The sequence below is a fragment of the Heptranchias perlo genome, chromosome 15, assembly GCF_035084215.1.
Source record: "Heptranchias perlo isolate sHepPer1 chromosome 15, sHepPer1.hap1, whole genome shotgun sequence".
Classification (NCBI taxonomy): Eukaryota; Metazoa; Chordata; class Chondrichthyes; order Hexanchiformes; family Hexanchidae; genus Heptranchias; species Heptranchias perlo.
Genome location: NC_090339.1, coordinates 31,332,161 through 31,353,508, shown reverse-complemented (window position 1 = coordinate 31,353,508; position 21,348 = coordinate 31,332,161). Strand labels below are relative to the sequence as shown.

Genomic DNA, 21,348 nt, shown 5'->3' with positions numbered 1-21,348 from the left:
GTCCCCCGATCTCTTCCTCAGCCACTCAATCTCTTGCTCAGCAACCCCCCCCCACCGATCTTCTCCCTGACCCCCCCTGATTTTCTCCCCGGCCCACCCCCCCACCCATCCTCTCCCCAGCCTATGATCCCTCCCTCTGATCCCCGGCTGCAGCCTGCTACGGTAGGCTTTCCTGGGCGACAGCCAGCCTGCCTGTCAAACAGGCTGGCTGCCGGGCGCGAAACTCGGAAGTGCCATTGATGTGCCTCATTAAGGTTGCAAAGTTACCTTCTGGGTTTTGCACCTGGAAAACATCCCCCCTACTCCCTTCCTGGCTCTCAGTTAAAATTTACCCCATGGAGTCAGCTTCCACAATTACACTGATGACTCCCAGCTCTACTTCTCCTTCACCTCTACACTGCTTGTATGACATCCAGTCTTTGGTGAGTCACAATTTTCTTCAGCTAAACATTAAGATCCATATCCTTACCACTGACTCCATCTCCTCCCTGGCCATTGTACCAGGCATAATGAAACTGTTCACAACTTCAACTTCTTGTTTGACCCCAAGCTGAGCTTCTGATCCCGTATCCTCTCCACCATAAAGATAGCTAACTTCCACCTCTGCTCCTACCTTGGCCCTCATCCACACTTATTTCACTTCCAGACTCGATATTCTATGTTCTCTTGGCCAGTCTCCCATCCTCCACCATCCATAAACTTCAGCACATCCAAACCTCTGCTGCACATATCCTATTCCACACAAAGTCCCACTCATCCATCACCCCTGTGCTTGTTGGCCTATCTTGCCTCCTGGTTGTCGAACTCCTTAAATTCAAAATTCTCATCCTTTTTCCCACCCCCTACATCTGTAACCTTCTCCTGTGGTACAGCCTCTCACCTCCCCCCATCTCCCGCCCCTCCCCACAATCTCTGCTTTCCCCTTATTCCAGCCTCTTGTGGATTTCCCTTCCTTTGCTATATCATCGGCGGCTGTGCCTTCAATCACCTTGGCTTCATGTTCTTGAATTCCCTCATTAAACCCCTCTTCACTTTCCTCTCGTCCTTTAAGACCTTTTTGAAAATCCTAACCCTAACCCTCTTTGACCATGCTTTTGGTCACTACTCCTAATATCTCATTCTTAGGCTTGGTGTCATTTTTCCTTTTGCCTCTGTAAAGGATTGTGTTTGTCTTACAACGTTAAGGACATAATATGAATTTACATTGTTGTTGTTGCCAGGTTTTCGATTGAAATCTGTTTTAACTGATGGTCTATGGTAATCAATTGCTTGAATGGGTAATGCTGTCAAGAATTTCTGAACTGCAACCAATGAATAATAGTCTGGAGTATCAGAAATGAAATTTGGAATATGAATCATGAATTGTTAAGTGCTGATAGGCACATTGCCAATGTACATCTGGCTTTAACCAGCAGGTGGTGCTCACAGCTTGCAGCTAGACACCAGTCAGGCAGCCTACAGTCCTTTAGTTAAATACGGTGGAATCCTGTTACATGATAGGTGAGGATGCCTAGAACAACACTCTGCTTAATCCCTTTGAACTGTATTCAGTTTTTCTGAATCCATTTTAACCCATTAATATCCATCATCTGTCAGTGGCTTCAGAAGAGCTCCTTGCACTTGTTGTTGGAGGTGAGGGTGGAGGGAGTAGGGGAGAGGGGTTTAAGGAGATGGTTGGTAGTGAAGAAAAGAAGTTGGGGCTTACCTTTGCATTGCAGGATGATCCTGGAGTAGTGAGCAGTTTTGGCAAAGGAGAGCAGGACCCAGTAGTGATTGATATGGTCCAGCTAGATCTGGTGACAAATGACTAAACCAGTTGTGTACCAGATACGCTCAAATCTGCACCCCTTGGACTTGAGGGAGTGAAGATGGGGGTTGTACCGAGGGGATGACCAGGGTTGGAAGAGAGCATGGGTTTTACTGGGGACAAGAGCATCAAAGGCAGAGGTGAGGGAGTGATTGAGTAGATCACTGCAGAAGTACTGTGGCAAATGTAAGGCCAAAGGCTAGCCAGTTGGGAGTTTGAAAGTGTAGTAGACCACAATGAAGTAGGACTCAAACACACCATTAGGTTATCAGAGGGTTAATACATAGTCATATTAGCTTGCAGAGAATCATACATATGCTTACAACTTGATCCAACAATGAGTTAGGCACCCACCCACAAACTAACCTGTGGAGAGTTAGAAGTGTATTCACAACTAGATCATCACATATCCATTCAACCAGGATGAAACTGAACGTGCAAACACGAGGTCAACACAAACATTTTTTTAAATCGCTAGCTTTAGAGTGCTGCCAGCACCTGCCTTAACAGAAACACTTGGTGCAGCAAACAAAATGGTGCTGTGCATACCCTGAGACACAGAGGCAGCTATTAGAATCATAGAATCATAGAAGTTTACAACATGGAAACAGGCCCTTTGGCCCAACATGTCCATGTCGCCCAGTTTATACCACTAAGCTAGTCCCAATTGCCTGCACTTGGCCCATATCCCTCTATACCCATCTTACCCATGTAACTGTCCAAATGCTTTTTAAAAGACAAAATTGTACCCGCCTCTACTACTGCCTCTGGCAGCTCGTTCCAGACACTCACCACCCTTTTGTATCTCTCCCCTCTCACCTTAAATCTATGCCCCCTCGTTATAGACTCCCCTACCTTTGGGAAAAGATTTTGACTATCTACCTTATCTATGCCCCTCATTATTTATAGACTTCTATAAGATCACCCCTAAACCTCCTACTCTCCAGGGAAAAAAGTCTCAGTCTATCCAACCTCTCCCTATAAGTCAAACCATCAAGTCCCGGTAGCATCCTAGTAAATCTTTTCTGCACTCTTTCTAGTTTAATAATATCCTTTCTATAATAGGGTGACCAGAACTGGACACAGTATTCCAAGTGTGGCCTTACTAATGTCTTGTACAACTTCAACAAGACATCCCAACTCCTGTATTCAATGTTCTAACCAATGAAACCAAGCATGCTGAATGCCTTCTTCACCACCCTATCCACCTGTGACTCCACTTTCAAGGAGCTATGAACCTGTACTCCCAGATCTCTTTGTTCTATAACTCTCCCCAATGCCCTACCATTAACGGAGTAGGTCCTGGCCCGATTCGATCTACCAAAATGCATCACCTCACATTTATCTAAATTAAACTCCATCTGCCATTCATCGGCCCACTGGCCCAATTTATCAAGATCCCGTTGCAATCCTAGATAACCTTCTTCACTGTCCACAATGCCACCAATCTTGGTGTCATCTGCAAACTTACTAACCATGCCTCCTAAATTCTCATCCAAATCATTAATATAAATAACAAATGACAGCGGACCCAGCACCGATCCCTGAGGCACACCGCTGGTCACAGGCCTCCAGTTTGAAAAACAACCCTCTACAACCACCCTCTGTCTTCTGTCGTCAATCCAATTTTGTATCCAATTGGCTACCTCACCTTGGATCCCGTGAGATTTAACCTTATGTAACAACCTACCATGCGGTACCTTGTCAAAGGCTTTGCTAAAGTCCATGTAGACCATGTCTACTGTACAGCCCTCATCTATCTTCTTGGTTACCCCTTCAAAAAACTCAATCAAATTCATGAGACATGATTTTCCACTCACAAAACCATGCTGACTGTTCCTAATCAGTCCCTGCCTCTCCATATGCCTATAGATCCTGTCTCTCAGAATACCCTCTAACAACTTACCCACTACAGATGTTAGGCTCACTGGTCTGTAGTTCCCAGGCTTTTCCCTGCCGTCCTTCTTAAACAAAGGCACAACATTTGCTACCCTCCAATCTTCAGGCACCTCACCTGTAGCTGTCGATGATTCATATATCTCTGCTAGGGGACCCGCAATTTCCTCCCTAACCTCCCATAACGTCCTGGGATACATTTCATCAGGTCCCGGAGATTTATCTGCCTTGATGCGCGTTAAGACTTCCAGCACCTCCCTCTCTGTAATATGTACACTCCTCAAGACATCACTATTTATTTCCCCAAGTTCCCTAACATCCATGCCTTTCTCAACCGTAAATACCGATGTGAAATATTCATTTAGGATCTCACCCATCTCTTGTGGTTCTGCACATAGATGACCTTGTTGATCCTTAAGAGGCCCTACTCTCTCCCTAGTTACTCTTTTGCCCTTTATGTATTTGTAGAAGCTCTTTGGATTCTCCTTTGCCTTATCTGCCAAAGCAATCTCATGTCCCCTTTTTGCCCTCCTGATTTCTCTCTTAACTCTACTCCGGCAATCTCTATACTCTTCAAGGGATCCACTTGATCCCAGCTGCCTATGCATGTCATATGCCTCCTTCTTCTTTTTGACTAGGGCCACAATCTCCTGAGTCATCCAAGGTTCCCTACTTCTACCAGCCTTGCCCTTCACTTCATAAGGAATGTGCTTACCCTGAACCCTGGTTAACACACTTTTGAAAGCCTCCCACATACAAGATGTCCCTTTGCCTGCCAACAGACTCTCCCAATCAACTTCTGAAAGTTCCTGTCTAATACCATCAAAATTGGCCTTTCCCCAATTTAGAATTTTAACTTTTGGGCCAGACCTATCATTCTCCATAGCTATCTTAAAACTAATGGAATTATGATCACTGGTCCCAAAGTGATCCCTCACTAACACTTCTGTCACCTGCCCTTCCTTATTTCCCAAGAGGAGGTCAAGTTTTGCCCCCTCTCTAGTCGGGCCATCCACATACTGAATGAGAAATTCCTCCTGAATACACTCAACAAATTTCTCTCCATCCAAGCCCCTAATGCTATAGCTGTCCCAGTCAATGTTGGGAAAGTTAAAGTCCCCTACTATTACCACCCTATTTTTCTTGCAGCTGTCTGTAATCTCCTTACATATTTGCTCCTCAATTTCCCGTTGACTATTCGGGGGTCTGTAGTACAATCCTATCAAAGTGATCTCTCCCTTCTTATTTTTCAGTTCTACCCATATATATCCCACTATGTACAAGCAGCAGTATTCTTAAAGCAACAGGCACATCCAAATCTGAAGCAGCATGTATTGGGTTAAACTCATTAAAACAATTTTATACTCTATTTGTTCTTCACAAAAAGGTTGTAGCTGCAAAATTTTCCTGGGTATCAACTGGGAGCAATGCAGCTTTATAATGTAATTCCGTAGGTCCATTGAGTGTATTAGGTCAGGCAAAAGTGTTGGAAAAGATCATTCTAAATGATTCACAATGAATATGCTGCATTACTTATTTATAAACATTCATTTTATATTCAAAATTTTATAATTTAAACATATGAAATATAAAACATTGAATTCTGTTGGTAGTGGTGTAAGGGGTTCATAATAATCAGCCACTGCAGATAAGTCAGCAAGCTATACTGTGTGTGTGTGTGGTACAGCAGGCAATTAGGAAAGCAAATGGCATGTTGGCCTTTATTGCAAGGGGGTTGGAGTACAAGAGTAGGGAAGTCTTACTACAATTGTACAGGGCTTTAGTGAGACCTCACCTGGAGTACTGCGTACAGATTTGGTCTACTTATCTAAGGAAGGATATACTTGCCTTAGAGGCAGTGCAGCGAAGGTTCACTGGATTAATTCCTGGGATGAGAGAGTTATCCTATGAAGAGAGGTTGAGTAGAATGGGCCTATACTCTCTGGAGTTTAGAAGAACGAGAGGTGATCTCATTGAAACATATCAGATTCTGAGGGGGCTTGACAGGGTAAATGCTGAGAGATTGTTTCCCCTGGCTGGAGAGTCTAGAACTAGGGGGCATAGTCTCAGGATAAGGTGTCGGCCATTTAAGACTGAGATGAGGAGGAATTTTGTCTCACAGAGGGTTGTGAATCTTTGGAATTCTCTACCCCAGAGGGCTGTGGATGCTCAGTCGTTGAGTATATTCAAGGCTGAGATGGATAGATTTTTGGTCTCTGGGGGAATCAAGGGTTATGGGAATTGGGCGGGAAAGTGGAGTTGAAGTCGAAGATCAGCCATGATCTGATTGAATGGCGGAGCAGGCTTGAGGGGCCGTATGGCCTACTCCTGCTCCTATTTCTTATGTTCTTACGTGTGTGGATCTTAGCCCTTCATTGGATTATATTTCTGTATTAGGCATATTTTCAACTCCTCTGAGGAATGTTATGTGTGCATATCTATGTGTTCTTGTAGTGGTGAGGTCTCAATTCTGCTGAGAATTTTATGTACGTATATATATATATATACGTACATAAAATTCTCAGCAGAATTGAGACCTCACCACTACAAGAACACATAGATTCACAACCCTCTGTGAGACAAAATTCCTCCTCATCTCAGTCTTAAATGGCCGACACCTTATCCTGAGACGATGCCCCCTAGTATATAAATAATATGAGTATATGTATATCTGTGTGCAGATATTTCTTTGTAAGCTGTGAGTAAGTAGTCTCAGTTCTCTCAGGGTTGTGTATTCAAGTCTATTCTATAGTATTAGGGTACTGGAAGGCATCAACAATCTAAAGAAAATATTAAAAGTGGTTGAATCTCCAGAACAGAAAGGCTTTACATATATTATTTTTTTGTTTTTAATATTAAAAGCACTTTTCTGGAACAGAACATTGAAGGTTTCAGAGTTGAACCAAACTGTGAGTTGACAATCCATTTTAGTACAGAACTTTCTAAGTGTTATATTTATCCTTTATTAGGATGAGATAATTGCTCAGACCAATGTACTCAGGAAAGATCTTGACGTTCTGAGATGGAAATATGATGAAACTGTGAAAAAGCAGATGCAGGCAGAAGAGGAGCGGGAGGAATTGGCACAGGTAAAACAACCCTTCCAGTTTTCTTTTCTCTGATAATATCACTGACAACCACCCCCTTGGTTTGTAGCCCTGCAATTGTTCCCATGTATTCATTAGAGGATGATATTCAATTCTACCTGTAAAACATCGAAGTTTACAGTGATGAGAAAATGCAATTTGCTTCTGAACAAATCTGCTGAAATTACGAATTGTATTATTTTTGTATATTTTGACAAAATATATAAGTTATGATGTGAAATAAGACATTCATTTAAAGAATGCATTTTCTCCAACTGCTGAGACGGAAGCTCTTGTAGGAAACACACTTTTCTGTTTGTTTCAGAATGGCTGTCAATGACTCTGATGCACAATTTGAAAATGTTCTGGGGGAAGAATTGAATAAGGGCCGTTTTTGGGCGTAGGTAGCTATTACCCCGCACCCAATGACCCCTGCGCAGGCAGGACGAAAGTTTCGGCCGGCCCGAGGTCTCACCTGCAATCAGAGTTTCATTCCAGGCCTTGCATGTGGAATCAATGCAATTCGCACTTTCCACCATCAATTTCTTAAAGGGAGGATGTTTCTTAGAAATCTGTTAAAGGTAACTGGTACCTGTTATTTGCTGAAAATAACAGTCTACTGTCTGCATGGAGTCTGAACTGCGATCAGACATCGCATACGTAAAACACAGATGCAGGTCCCATCCCTATGTTTACACGCTGGTGAGTTACATTAAAATATTGAATAAAGTTTGCGCACTAGTAAATCCCACATCCTCCAATCTGCATGCCAGACCTCACAAATCTGCTGATCTGAATTTATACCAGGCCTGCGAGAGTGCATGCACCAAGGTTCTCTGCTGATGCACTACAGACCTTGGTGTAAGAGGTGGACAGAAGGAGGGACATCCTATATCCACAGTGGTGGTGGGGGGGGGCTCCAGACATATATCCAAAAGACAGTGGGAGGCAGCGGGGGACGAAGTCAATGCCAGGCGCACAGCATCATGAACATGGATGCAGTGCAGGAAGAAGTTCAATGCTTTGACATGAGTGGTCAAGGTGAGTGAGGTCAACTGTCAAGTGGCGTCTCCTACCAACTGCAGCACTCCCTGCACTCCCCTATCCCCCACATACCAACAAACTCTTTCCATCAGTACTCAACTCTTCCAACCAGATGCTTCCTCTCACCCTTACACATTACCATTGTTGCAGGCCGCCCACTCACAACTCACAGGCCACACACACCGGCAGCTAGTCAACCAAGACAGGCACATCACCCAGACACACGTCCCGCTTTCTTGCAGGAGAAGGTGGCGTATATCAGGTGGCAGCAAGTGGCAGTGGCATTTAGCCCCTCGAGCCTGTTCCACCATTCAATGAGATCGTGGTGGACCTGTGACCTAACTCCATATACCCGCCTTAGTCACATATCCCTTAATACCCTTGGGTTCACAGAAATCTATCAATCTCAGATTTAACATTCACAAGTGAGCTAGCATTAACGGCCATTTGCAGAAGAGCGTTCCAAATGTCTCCCACCCTTTGCGTGTAGAAGCATTTCCTAACTTCACTCCTGCACGTCCTGGCTCTAAATGTTAGGCTATGTCCCCGCTAGGAGACCTCCAAAAACAGTTACACATGTCCCAGCAGCCAGAAGCAATAATCCAGCCACTAATCTGTAAATCCTGCATAGTCCGTTTAAATAGCGCTGGTGGGGGGGTCCTCCAGGCATTTTAGACATGTTCAGATGGTCAGGGTTAAGACTGTGCATTGAGTTGAGCGTTAGACACCATTTTGGGACTTATCACTTTAAATCAGCATTGCACACTGATTGAAGCCATTTTCTCCCTACTTTACATGATTCCAGCGTTTGTTATCTGCGCCTGTGCTAACTCCTATACCAAGACGGCATCCGGTGCACGTCACGCTGGAAACGTGCGTGCGCATCCAAGATGCCATCTTGGATGTGGGAGAGGTCATGTAGCGCTGAAACAACGGGCGCTACATGGCCCAATTTAGTGCCCTCTGTGTTTAATGACAATAACAGAAAGCTCCTTGTCTGTGACAAGTTAGACAGGAAGGGGAGAAAACAAATCAGCCAGGGTTCCTGCTCCTGATACCCATTCATTGACATGTGCTGGAAAGTTTGTGTAATGGTGACAATAGGATTGACCTTGGGTGTGATGCTCTCTGTGGTTGAATAGGCTCAAACATGAAGAATGAATATTTGGGCCATGTACTGGAGCACTGCTTGTGCATGCCGGGTATACCACACCAAAGATCAGCACCTTTTGTAGAGGAGGGAAGAAAACTTGGAAAAATTATAATATAAGTCATTAGAGAAAATAATGGGGGCACCACTGTGGACTAATATTTTGCATGAAGTCACATTGTGCAATATCTGATATTTTGTACAACTGTGACATATTTAGTTGTACTTGCCCCATAGAAATACCTATTATGTATTAAAAATACTGGGTGGTTCACAACATTCCATCTCGAAATACATTGAAAACTCCTATCTCAGGCTTTGTCAATGGAAAAACTTATTTTAAAAGTGTCAGCATTTCCCTGCAGTACCTGTAGGTGGGCAGTGATTGGCATTTATAATGTTGAAGGACCCGTCCCATATCCTTAGTTCCAAACTGTAATTTTGGCCTTAAAAATCAGCACATGCAGCTCCATTAAAATCCACTGGGTGGCAATACAGAATAAATGTTGACAAAGAAGAGACTCTCCTCATGGCATCAGGAATGAAGCCACAAAAAACTTCTCAATATCCTCAAATGGAGGAAGCAGTCAACTGCCACACTGTAAATTAACAGGTTTCCGTTCTGACAGCATGCCTGGAATTGTCTCTGCCTTCATGCAGAAACAGCAGAACCTCCTAGCATGAATTGTCTGATTTGGACTCCCATCCTCTTGCTAAGAGCATAAAACAATATACACCCACCCAACTCTCAATCGGCCGGTTGACTCAGTGTAGCTCAGCCCTCTTGCCATATCCGTCCCTGAGACTACACCCATCGCCTACCCTGCAGTACACCAATGGACCTTCCCTCTTCTGCTGACAGTATTTTTGAGTCTGCAACCCCCACTTCCCCGCATTGACAGACTGCTTGAGGCTGCCTCTCCTTCTACAGATGGACTTCCTGTGCTAGCCTACATTCCCACCCCCTCCCCGATTGACTTTTTGGGGATAGCATACTCTCACCCCCTGCTAACAGACTTTTACTTGCTGCCCCCTGTCCTATGCATCTTTTCAGAGCTGGAAACCCTGTGCTCCAGTGAAGGCATTTTGCAACCCCTGCTGATCTTTTCAGGCCTCGAAACCCCCCCCCCCCTCATAAATATTTCTAAACCCCCTCCTTTTTCAGTCCTGGTGCACCCCTCTCTCCCCCCACCCGCCTAGTGTGATGGCCTGATTGGCCCTGCTGAAGTACTTTTCATTCCCCTCCATGCCTACATAGTATTTTTGGGCCTAGGACCCCTGCTGATGGACGTTTTGGACCTGCCCACCCCCCGATTGACATACATCCCCTTCCTCCATCCTTCTCCATTCTCGTACCTACTGTCCCCTTACCCTCTCTCCTCTACTCACCGCACCCCTCCGTTCCTCCTCACCTTTTTCTCCTTTCCTCTCCCCTTTTCCTGTTTCCTCCTTCCTCTCCCCTCCTGAACCCCTCTTTCCTCCTCCTCCTCCTCACTTCACCCTTTCCTTTCAGACTATCTCCCCTCTCTGCCCCTCCCTCCGACGCTTCCCTGCCCCACCCTGGTTGTTATGGTCCTCACCTTTGACTCTGCTTAAACAGATACTGCATCTGGTCTTGACTCCCTGTCCATGTGTAATGCCACAGGAGATCAAGTAATTTCCAAATAAATACCTAAGTAGAGCAACCATACTTTATCGCTGGATGAGATGACAGCCTCATTTACATCAGGTCTGGTTCCAGTAAAAATAGATCTCTTATTAATATCTTTTTAATACATACACAGTACGCATTGAATTGAAAACACGGGCACAACAAAAAGACTTACACTGGGGCCCACTGGAGAAACGGACAGAAATTCCATTTAGTTTCAGGGTGGGCTGAAGAAGTGACAGAGTTAGGATGGACTGACGTCATCCGTCCTAAATTTCAGGACTTCCACCTTCCTATCCGTCCTTGGGAACGTGCATCACTGTTTAAAAAGCGCAGTTTGCCAGGACACGTTCATCAAGGTGAAAATATTTTGTTAAAGGGACACTGCTCACTGAGATTGCTTGTGGAGATCTTTGGTCATCTCCTGGGACTGACTGCAGGTATTGGAATTTTTTTTCACTCTTATGCTCAGGAAGTCTTCCTCTACATTCTGTTTTACTCTGGGAAAGCATTCTTTTACAAGGGGATTACTGAGCTGGGATCTAATGGCTGCAAAATGAACTTCCCAATGGGAATCCCACTCTACATGATCTAGATGCTGAATGAAGAGAAGCAGCAAGAGGCTGCAAGAGAAGCCAGATTAATCAGGCAGTTCTACAAGAGAGCCAGATCCTTCCCATCCATACATTGCTTGGACTTGGCACTATGTGTAGAATATAACAGGCTGCTGTCTGTGCTTTGCACTCCACGGATACCAGTCTCATACCAGTAGTGCAGTACAATTGCAAGATTGGTCACAAAGTGCTGGTGGCCATCTTTTAGATTTTATCACACTTAATTTTGAAACTACCTTATGGTGGAAACTCATATAAAATGTGACAATGATAAGCTGAATGGTTTAAACGCTATGGTGCGTGTAAGAAATTTGAAATGTAGCTATCTTTTATTGAACAGATTAAACCTAATTTTCATGCACATTTCAAAGGAACCCTGGATTTTGATAGCAGGAAATGTACTGATGATCAGCTACAGGGTTTCAAAGTTATTACCGTCATAACCAACTGGGAGTGCCACTGGTCAATGGAAATTGCAACCAAAAATATTGCATTCCTGAGGCAGGCTGTTTTTTTTCGAATGAATAATTTTAAAGTGTAATTAAGAGATTCCAGTTAGCGTTCAGACAGAGATTAAGCACTTTATGACTGAATGCATTGAATTCCATTGATCTGGGAGGCACATTCCACTGCTCTTTGTAGGCTAAACAATGAAAGAGCAGCACTCAGACCTTCCTTCGAAGCTGGCAGTAATATAATTAAGGGAATGTTCTTCCATCCATTTACACAGTGAATTGGGACCATGGAATGTTTTCACTATAAGTGGCGTTTCGCTATGAACAAGTTCCATTTTTATAACCTACTGATAACGATAAACAGGAACTACTATAATTTGGTTCACATGTGCTGCTGTAAGTTACATTATTTAAAATGTTGACTGAAAGGCAAAGTACCTTGTCAGTGGGTTTCTGAAGGCCAGATACATAAGACATGGCTTCGACCTGTGGCATAAATAGTGGAAGACACAAAAACAAATTCAGGAGTGGCCAAAGAACATGGGCCCCGATATTAACAGGGAGGCGGGATGGCAGCGGTGGGGGGGGGGCGACTGAGCGTGTGGGTAACCCGCCCAGTGAAATTGGTCCGTTCCCCACGCGATCGCGGGTAAATTGAAGGCACTAACCGGGGCTTCCGGGTTTCCCGTCGTCAACCTGCGCAGTGGGCGCATCACAGGCTGTCAGCTGGAGGAGCCCTATTTAAAGGGGCAGTCCTCCAATGCTGCTCCTGCAGCAAACAACCAAAGGAAAACATGGAGCAGACCAGGGGAAAGGCTGCTCCCAGATTTAACGATGCCTCACTCCAGGTCCTACTGGATGGGGTAAGGAGGAGGGATATTTTCTACCCAGCGGACGGGAGGAAGTAGCCTGTCTCTGCCACCAAGAAGGGCTGGCTCGAGGTGGCAGAGGAGGTCACCAGCAGCAGCAACATCTCCCACACATGGATCCAGTTCAGGAAGCACTTCAATGATCTAACTAGGTCAACCAAAGTGAATACACTTACTCATTCTCCTACACTCCGTCTTCCACATCACCGCCCCCACCCCACAACTCCTTCTGCACTGCCAACACTACTCTATCACATCACTCCTCACATCCACTCAAACCTCATCCTCAACTTACCTGCACTTACTTACCTCCCCAGTACTCATCCCACCACTACCACTCAACCCAATCCTCATACAATGTCATGGCTCTGTCTCATGCTCACCCTCTGATGCATCTCTTTCACGGTCAGCCACACCCAAACCAATGCATTAATCGGTTGGCCACGTCACCATCCCTCACTCATGCCTCTCTACTTTCTCCCCTTATAGGAGAAGAGAGCCCAGATTGCACGGGAGAGGGCGAAGACCGGAGGGGGGCCGCAACATCAGGTCATCCTCACGGACGCAGAGCAGGAGGTTCTTGAATTGAGCCTTACCCTAGTGTGCCTGTCCGCCGGGGATGCCGAGATTACCACCCGACAAACGGCTGGTGACAGAACTTTAACATTCAGCACTCACAATAGCAAATGATGTTAACATGCCTTGCCATCTTCAGCACCTCAACATCTGTCATCATCCTTAATATTGCCTTCTGTTCTCTTAAAGGGCCTTCAGTGACCGCCATGACGGCGGAGGGCAATTCCTCAGAGGACCTGCCGGCCTCTGAGGGGGCATCGTCACATCTGAGCGAGCCATCCACCAGCGCAGATACACACACCTCGGTAGGTCCCCGTCCTCAGTTAGTTGGGGTCATACATGGTGAGTCACCACACACATGTGAGCACGAGCAGACACTAGTGGCAGGGGCAACTGTGGAGAGTCTGCGTCGGTGGGAGCACTCCTCTCCAGGCTCTGCTCAGCTGGACACAGATGCTGAACCCTGGGAGCCATCCTTTAAAAGGAGAATGATCGAGGGGCAGCAGCACATTTGCGAGGTGCTGGAACAGGTGCCATGCGCACTCTCCACAATCGCGCAGAGGATGGAGGAGTCCAACTCCTGCATGAGTGGAATGGTGGCACAGGTACAGGAGGGAATCTCTGAGATACTGTCACAGGGATGTGAGGGTATCTCTGAGATATTGTCGCGGGTAAGTGCGGGAATGTCTGCGATGGAGGGAAGGCTAGCCTCCATGGAGTTTCAAGCATGGCTCAGAAATGAGTCCATTGAGCCCCTGACAATGGCTCTTCGGACTCAGGGTGAGCAACTTTCTGTTGCCTTAAACAGGCAGGCAGATACACTAGCACTGGCCTTACAAGGCTTCACACATGTCCTCCAAACTGTCATCCAGCAGGGTGGTAGGAGTGATGTGGGCCTGGCTCAGGAGAGAGATGATGGCGAAAGGGGACATGGAAGTGGAGACACCACTGAAAGTGCTCCTATGTCTCACCCGTTACCCCCTCTCAATCAGTACCTGCAATGCTGCCTCCTCTCCAGGTGGTCGAGTCTGCCCCTGCACAGGTACAGGTGGAGCAGTCTTTGGAGGGACCCTCACGGGCACCGAAACCAAGAGGGCGTAGGCCCAAAGCATCTAATCAGTCAGGGCATGAACAAGAGCAACCTGCCACTACCTCTGCTGCAGCCACAGGGGAAGCACCACGTAGGAGTACTCATAAGCGTAAGGCAAAGGTTTTGTGAGCACAAAGGGGATGCACAAGGGTGTTTGACGGTTTGTCCTGTTTCTTATTTATATTTGATTTTTGTTAATGGCACATTAAATATTATTGTCACCACTACTGCCACGTCTTGGCCATTCTTGGCTTGTGTAATAAGTCCCTTTCATGAGGTTCTCCATGAACACCCACACTTGATGCCACCCATTGGATCACCCTACAGTGGGAGTATGTGTAGTTGCACGACTATTTTGTGCAGGTGCCTGTGTTGCAGCACTGTGTTGCGGAGCTCCACATGGCGGAGGTGGACGGCGTGCCTGGCGAGGCTGGTGATGTTGCTCGTCCTCAGATGAAGTGATGAATGCAGCCATGGCACCTGCCCATCCTGACGGTGTGAGTTTGAGGGAGTCCGCAAAGTAGGTAAATGTGTTTGCACAGCAAAGTTTAGGGTATAAATTAATAATTTTGAGTTGAAAGACAAAGTTGTTGCAGCCAAAACTTTGTCTGAAGTGACAGAGTGTCCTGCTGCAATAAATGAGGTATTTCCCCCAACTGTCAAATAATCCTTTGCATCTCCCACTGGCTGCTGGCTGAAATACATCTGTTCCAACGGGGAGTGTTTCCCACAACACGGGAAACACACTGAGGATCCTTCAAAATTGCACCCCTGCCAAAATCTCCACTCAATGAGGTCTGTCAAGTACCTCAAGTATCTAAATAACTATCTAAAGCAGCATCTCGCTGGCTTTAATTGCAGGTGGGAGTCCTGCATATGGGAGTGACGCGCGCACCCGAACGCGTCACTGGGGAGCCCGGAAGTGAGCAGGTTGGAGACGGGCTCCGAACCTGCTCCGGGATTCCCCCATTTTAAGACCCCCTCCCCCGCCCCGCTCGGCCATCCGAAAAATCGGCCCCATGATTTCCACCACAAGTTTTACCTATTCCCACACATAGCAGTAATGCAAGAGCTCTACCTACTTTGTAACTTTTTAAAAGTTGTAATTAAAGAAAATTATCTAATTTATTTTTATTCGCTCCAACTCTGGCCTTACGTACACCCCTTCCTCCCTCCCATCTGTTCCACCATTGGTGGCAGGGTTTTCAGTCATTATATCTCAGCATTCTGGACATTCCCAAAATCTTCTCTCTGCCACATCTCTTTCTACTTTCAAAATCCTCCTCAAAGCCAACATGTTTAATAAGCTTTTGTTTACCTTCCCAACAATTCCTCTCAAACTCTCCTGGGATATATTTGCTATGTTAAAGGCACTATATAAATGCAAGTTGTTGTTCAAGTGTAAAGGGCTATTTATTTCAACCTGGTGACCAGCTACTCTCATCTCTATTTGCAGAAATATGTGGGATGAGTCAGAGTTGCAAATGAAAGCAATATTTATTAGTAGTCACATGGCACATCAATTGGTGAGGGTTGTATTCTCCACCAATTGATGGAGCGTCAATCCTGCCTCTACTTGTTCCTTGTCTGCAATTGGTTCAAATCTTCAGAATTTCCCTTAAGATCTCCAACTGCTAGTTTCCACCTTCCTCAGGAACTGAGCTCGATTTTCCATCCATTGACTATGAACGGATTTAACCCTAGTACGTATTTTTTTTACATTCTGCACCCCTGTAATTTGAACATTTACTTTAACAAACCTCAGTTGTCTCCCCCCACGTCTTTACCTGTTTCTTCCATCCACCTTCCCCATTATTCTCCTCCAGTCGGTGCTGCTTTGGCCTTTCACTGCCTTCCTGAACTATTTCCGTACCCCTTTTGTTCTTTTAATGTTCTTTCTCTGTCTGATTGAAATGAGCCAGCAGTTTTTTTGCCTCCTCCCAGCTTTTTAAAAAAAGACCTGTTAACAAGCCAGTACACATATAAACATACCTAACTCTTGATTTTTATCTGTTATTCTCCCCCTCTGGTTAGTTCAATCCAATAAAAAGGCTTGTTTATTTTCCAGTCTCTAATTCTGGTGAAGGATTTACACTCAAACATTAATCTGCCTTTTCTTTTTTCAGCTGCGGATGGGATCTGTTGTATATTTCCTACATTTCCTGTTGTTAATTTATTCCTTCCAGTGGTTATGGTACTGGCCTAGCAACCTAGAGGTCATGAGTTCAAATCCCATCAGTTGTTACTCCTCCAATCATAAGCACAATCACAGGGGGCATGAAAGAAATTTTTCCTCCCAAATCTCTTTGGTATGGGTTAGGTTGCTCATCCACTCCTAGGGCTCGATGTTAAAAGGGTGTCGGGATGGCAGTGGTGGCGGGGTGGGGGGGGGGGGGTCAATGAGCCCGTGGCAAACCCGACTAATAAAAACTTATGTTCCCCACATGATCGCCACTTAATTGGTGCTCCTTAGCCTTGTTTCCGGGTTTGCCGTCCGAAAGTTACGCAGTGAGCAGACTGCGCACCCACATCACAGCTGGAGTGTCTGGATTTAAAGGGCCATTGCTCCAGTGGATTTTACCAGAGCAAAGAGCCAGAAGACCCAATGGAGCAGCACAAGGGCAGGGCTGCTCCAAGATTCAGTGATGTCTCACTTCAGGTGCTGCTGGCCGTGGTGAGGAGGAGGAGGGAACTATTTTACCCGGCCGACAGGAGGAAGTGCCCTGCCTCTGCCATCAAGAAGGCCTGACTTGAGGTGGCAGAGAAGGTCACCAGCAGGAGCAACATACCCGCACCTGGGTCCAGTGCAGGAAGCATTTCAATGACCTAACTAGGTTCGCACAAGTGAGTACACTTACTGATTCTCCTGCGTTCCGTGGTGCACATCACCCCACCCACCCCCCCCACATCATTCTGCACTGCCAAGACTACTCCATCACATCACTCCTCACACCCATTTAGGGCTCATCCTCAACTTACCTGCACTTCCTGAGCACTTCCTCACCTTCCCATTTGTGACCCCACCACTACCACTCACCCCAAACCTGATCCAATGTGATGTCTCTGTCTCATACTCACCCTGTGATGCACCTCTTTCACGGTCAGCCTCACCCAAAGCAATGCATTCATCGGTTGGCCACTTCACCCTCACTCACTCACATGCCTGTACTTTCTCCCCTTCTAGGAGAAGAGAGTGCAAAATGCACGGGAGAGGGCGAGGACTGGAGAGGGGCCACAACAAATAGTGGTCCTCACAGAGGCGGAGCAGGAGGCCCTGCAGATCAGCCGCACCCTCAAGTGCCTATCCGTTGGGGACACCGAGATTGGTGACACAACTTTAAAATTCATCATGGCATGTTGAACACCTCAGTATGCTCATCGCAACATGATACATCTGTGATGATGCCTAATATTGCCTTTTTTTCTCTGACAGGCCTTTCAATGATTGCAGTGACAGCAGAGGGCGATTCCTCAGAGGACATGGCAGCCTCTGAGGGTGCACCGTCACATCTTAGTGAGCCATCCACCAGCGCAGATACTCACTCCTCGGTTGGTCCTAGTAGTCAGTTAGTTGGTCTGGCACCTGGTGAATCACCACACACAAGTGAACACAAGCAGACACTGGTGGCAGGGGCAACTGTGGAGAGTCCGCGAGGGTGGATGCACTCCTCTCCAGGCTCTGCTCAGCTGGAGGCAGATGCTAAACCCCGGGGGCCATCCTTTAAGAGGAGAATGATCGAGGGACAGCAGCACATTTGCGAGGTAATGGAACAGGTTCCAGGCACACTCTCCACAGTTGCGCAGAGGATGGAGGAGTCCAACTCCTGCATTAGTGGAATGGTGGCACAGGTACGGGAGGGAATCTCTGAGACAGTGTCGCAGGGACGTGAGCAACTGTCTGAGATAGTGTCACGTGTAACAGCTGAAATGTCCGAAATAGTGTTGCAGGTAAATGCGGGAATGTCTGCGATGGAGAGAAGGCTAGCCTCCATTGAGCTTCAGCATGGCTCACAAATGAGTCCATTCAGGTCCTGTAAACGGCCATTCGGACTCATGGTGAACAACATTCTGCCGCCTTAAACAGGCAGACAGAAACTTTACAACTGGGCTTCCAAGGCATCATACATGTCCTCCAAACTGTTCTCCAGCAGGGTGGTAGGAGTGAAGTGGGTCTGGCCCAGGAGAGGGATGATAGCGAAAGGGGACATGGAAGTGGAGACACCACTCAAAGCTCTCCCACATCTAACCCGTTGCCCCCCTCTCAACCAATAGCGGAAATGCTGCCTCCTCTCCAGGTGGCCGAGTCAGCCCCTGCACAGGTGCAGGTGGAGCAGTCTTTGGAGGGGCCTCATGGGTTCCAAAACCCAGAGGGCGTAGGCTGAAAGCATCTAAGCAGTCAGCGCATGAACATGAGCAAACCGCCACTACCTCTGCTGCAGCCACAGGGGATGCACCACGTAGAAGCGGTAGGAAGAGAAAGGCTTAGGATTTGTGATCACGAAGGGTATGCACAAGGGTGTCTGACAGACTGTCATGTTTTTCATTTATATTTGGTTTCTGTTAAAGTCACATTAAATGTCATCATTCTCACCACTACTGCCATGTCTTGCCCATTCTTGACTGGCTTTTGTGATAGCTCACTTTCATGTGCTTCACCATGAATGGCGACACTTGATGCCTCCCAGTGGGTCACTTTACAGTGGGTGTATGTGTAGTTGCAGGACTGTTTTGTGTAGGGCGGGTGCTGGTGTTGGCACTGGTCTTTCCAGGTGTGTGAGGACTGGACTCTTCTCACTTTCTGGCTTTATGACAACCGTTCACATATGAGTGACTCCCTGGCCTCACGAGCAGCCAGGTGAGCCGCTGCTCTGCCCATGGGTTCCTCCTCCTCCTTCTCCTCCTCCTGCTCCTACTCCTCCTCAAAGTGGATGGCAGATGTAAATGGTGGATGAGGGCACGGTGCCTCCTCAACCGGTATTCCTCTCTGTTGCGCCATGTTGTGCAGGACACAATACACTACTATAATGTGGCCCACTCTCGCTGGTGCGTATTGAAGCGCTCCCCCAGAATGATCGAGGCACTAAAATCACATCTTCAGCAGTCCTATCGCATGTTCAATTATAGACCCGGTGGCGATGTGGCTGTCGCCGTATCAACGACGTTGCTCGCTGATGGGGTACCTCAGAGGTGTCATGAGCCACATGTGCCGGGGGTATCCCTTGTACCCGAGGAGCCAGCCCTTAAGGGTGTTCGGTACGTGGAAGAGGCCCAGGATGTTGGATTCCCTCAGAATGAACAAATCATGGTAGCTGCCAGGGAATCTGGAGCACACGTGAAGAAATCTTTTGCGGTGGTCACAAACGAGTTGAGTGTTGATGGAGTGACACCCCTTTCTGTTAATGATCAGTCCTGGCTCGTGTGGAGGTGCTCGGATTGCTATATGGGTGTAATCGATTGCATCCTGTACACGTGGGAAGCCAGCCACAGAGTGGAATCCCACTGCCCTCTCCGTCTGGCTGAGGTCGTCCATGGGGAAGTTGACGTATTGCAAGGCCCTGCGACACAAGGTGACCTGCCTTATGCACTTGTATGCAGACGACTGAGAGACCCGATCTCTCCCCTGTTGCGCCCTGGAATGATCCGGAGGCAAAGAAGTTGAGGGCAGTGGCCACTTTAACTGCGACGGGTAATGAGATGTTGCCAGGCACAGCCAGGAGCAACTCGGCATGAAGGAGGCTGCAGATGTCTGCCACCAACTGGCAACTCAATCTGAGCCTCCGTATGCACTGTTCCTCAGAGAGGTCCAGGAAGCTGAGCCTCAGGCTGTAGACCCTCTGGCGAGGGTAGTGCCTCCTGCGACGTCGCTCCCTCTGTTGTTGCCCTCTGTGCTCTTGTGCAGGTGTCTGTGGTGCAGCACTGTGTTGTGGAGCTGCAAGTGGTGGAAGTGCATGCCGTGCCTGGCGAGGATGGTGATGTTGCTCGTCCTCGGATGTATTGGTGAATGCAGCCATTGCACCCCCATCCTGATAGAGTGGAAACCAAGAATTTTTCTTTTAAACACAAAGATCTTCCAGCCAAAAGTTTGTCTGAAAGAACTGAGTACCCTGCTGCAATAACTCACCTTTTATCCCCATTCTGTCAAACAGGCATTTAAATGTCCAAATGGTTGCCGGCTGAAACGCGACTCATTCCCCATGGCGTGTTTCACACAGCAGGGGAAACACGCTGAGGCAGCATTGAAATCGCTTGCCTTCACTCTTAATTAGATTCATGGACATTTCAAGTATTTTAAGTGCTTGAATTGCTTGTTTAAATATTGTCCAGCCGGCTTTAATTGCCGGGACTTTGGGTCGTGTGCATTCTTAGGCATGTTGGAGCCAGGATTTCTGCCCACTCCTGGAAATCACAATTTTTTTCACCCCCACCCCCAACACACCTGCACTTCTGTTTTAAAACCGAGCCCCTAATCCAGGGATTACCGCTGATATAAGAACATAAGAAATAGGAGCAGGAGTAAGCCATACGGCCCCTCAAGCCTGCTCCACCATTCAATCAGATCATGGCTGATCTTCAACCTCAACTCTGCTTTCCTGCCCAATCCCCATATCCCTTGATTCCCTTAGAATCCAAACATCTATCTCCCTCATCTTTGAAAATACTCACGACTCAGCATCCACAGCTCTTTGGGGTAGAGAATTCCAAAGATTCACAACCCTGTGAAGAAATTCCTCCTCACCTCAGTCTTAAATGGCTGACCCTTTATCCTGAGACTATGCCCCCTAGTTCTAGACTCTCCAGCCATGGGAAACAACCTCTCAGCATCTACCCTTTCAAGCCCCCTCAGAATCTTATATGTTTCAATGAGATCACCTCTCATTCTTCTAAACTCCAGAGAGTATAGGCCCATTCTGCTCAACCTCTCCTCAAAGGGCAACCATCTCAGGAATCAATCTAGTGAACCTTCGTTGCACTGCCTCTAAGGCAAGTATATCCTTCCTTAGACAAGGAGACCAAAACTGTACACAGTACTCCAGGTGAAGTCTCACTAAACTCTGTACAATTGTAGTAAGGCTTTCTTACTCTTGTACTCCAATCCCCTTGCAATAAAGG

The 21,348-nt window shown here is 46.8% G+C and overlaps 1 protein-coding gene across 1 annotated transcript in view; it reads left to right on the top strand.

The window, feature by feature from the left end:
* vimr2 (vimentin-related 2) overlaps positions 1-21,348 on the top strand; it is a 53,000-nt gene that overhangs the window by 14,000 nt on the left and 17,652 nt on the right. Inside the window, exon 4 of the mRNA XM_067996725.1 lies at positions 6,673-6,792. Within this exon, the coding sequence (XP_067852826.1) occupies positions 6,673-6,792 (120 nt within the window). The remainder of the gene's footprint in view (positions 1-6,672; positions 6,793-21,348) is intronic.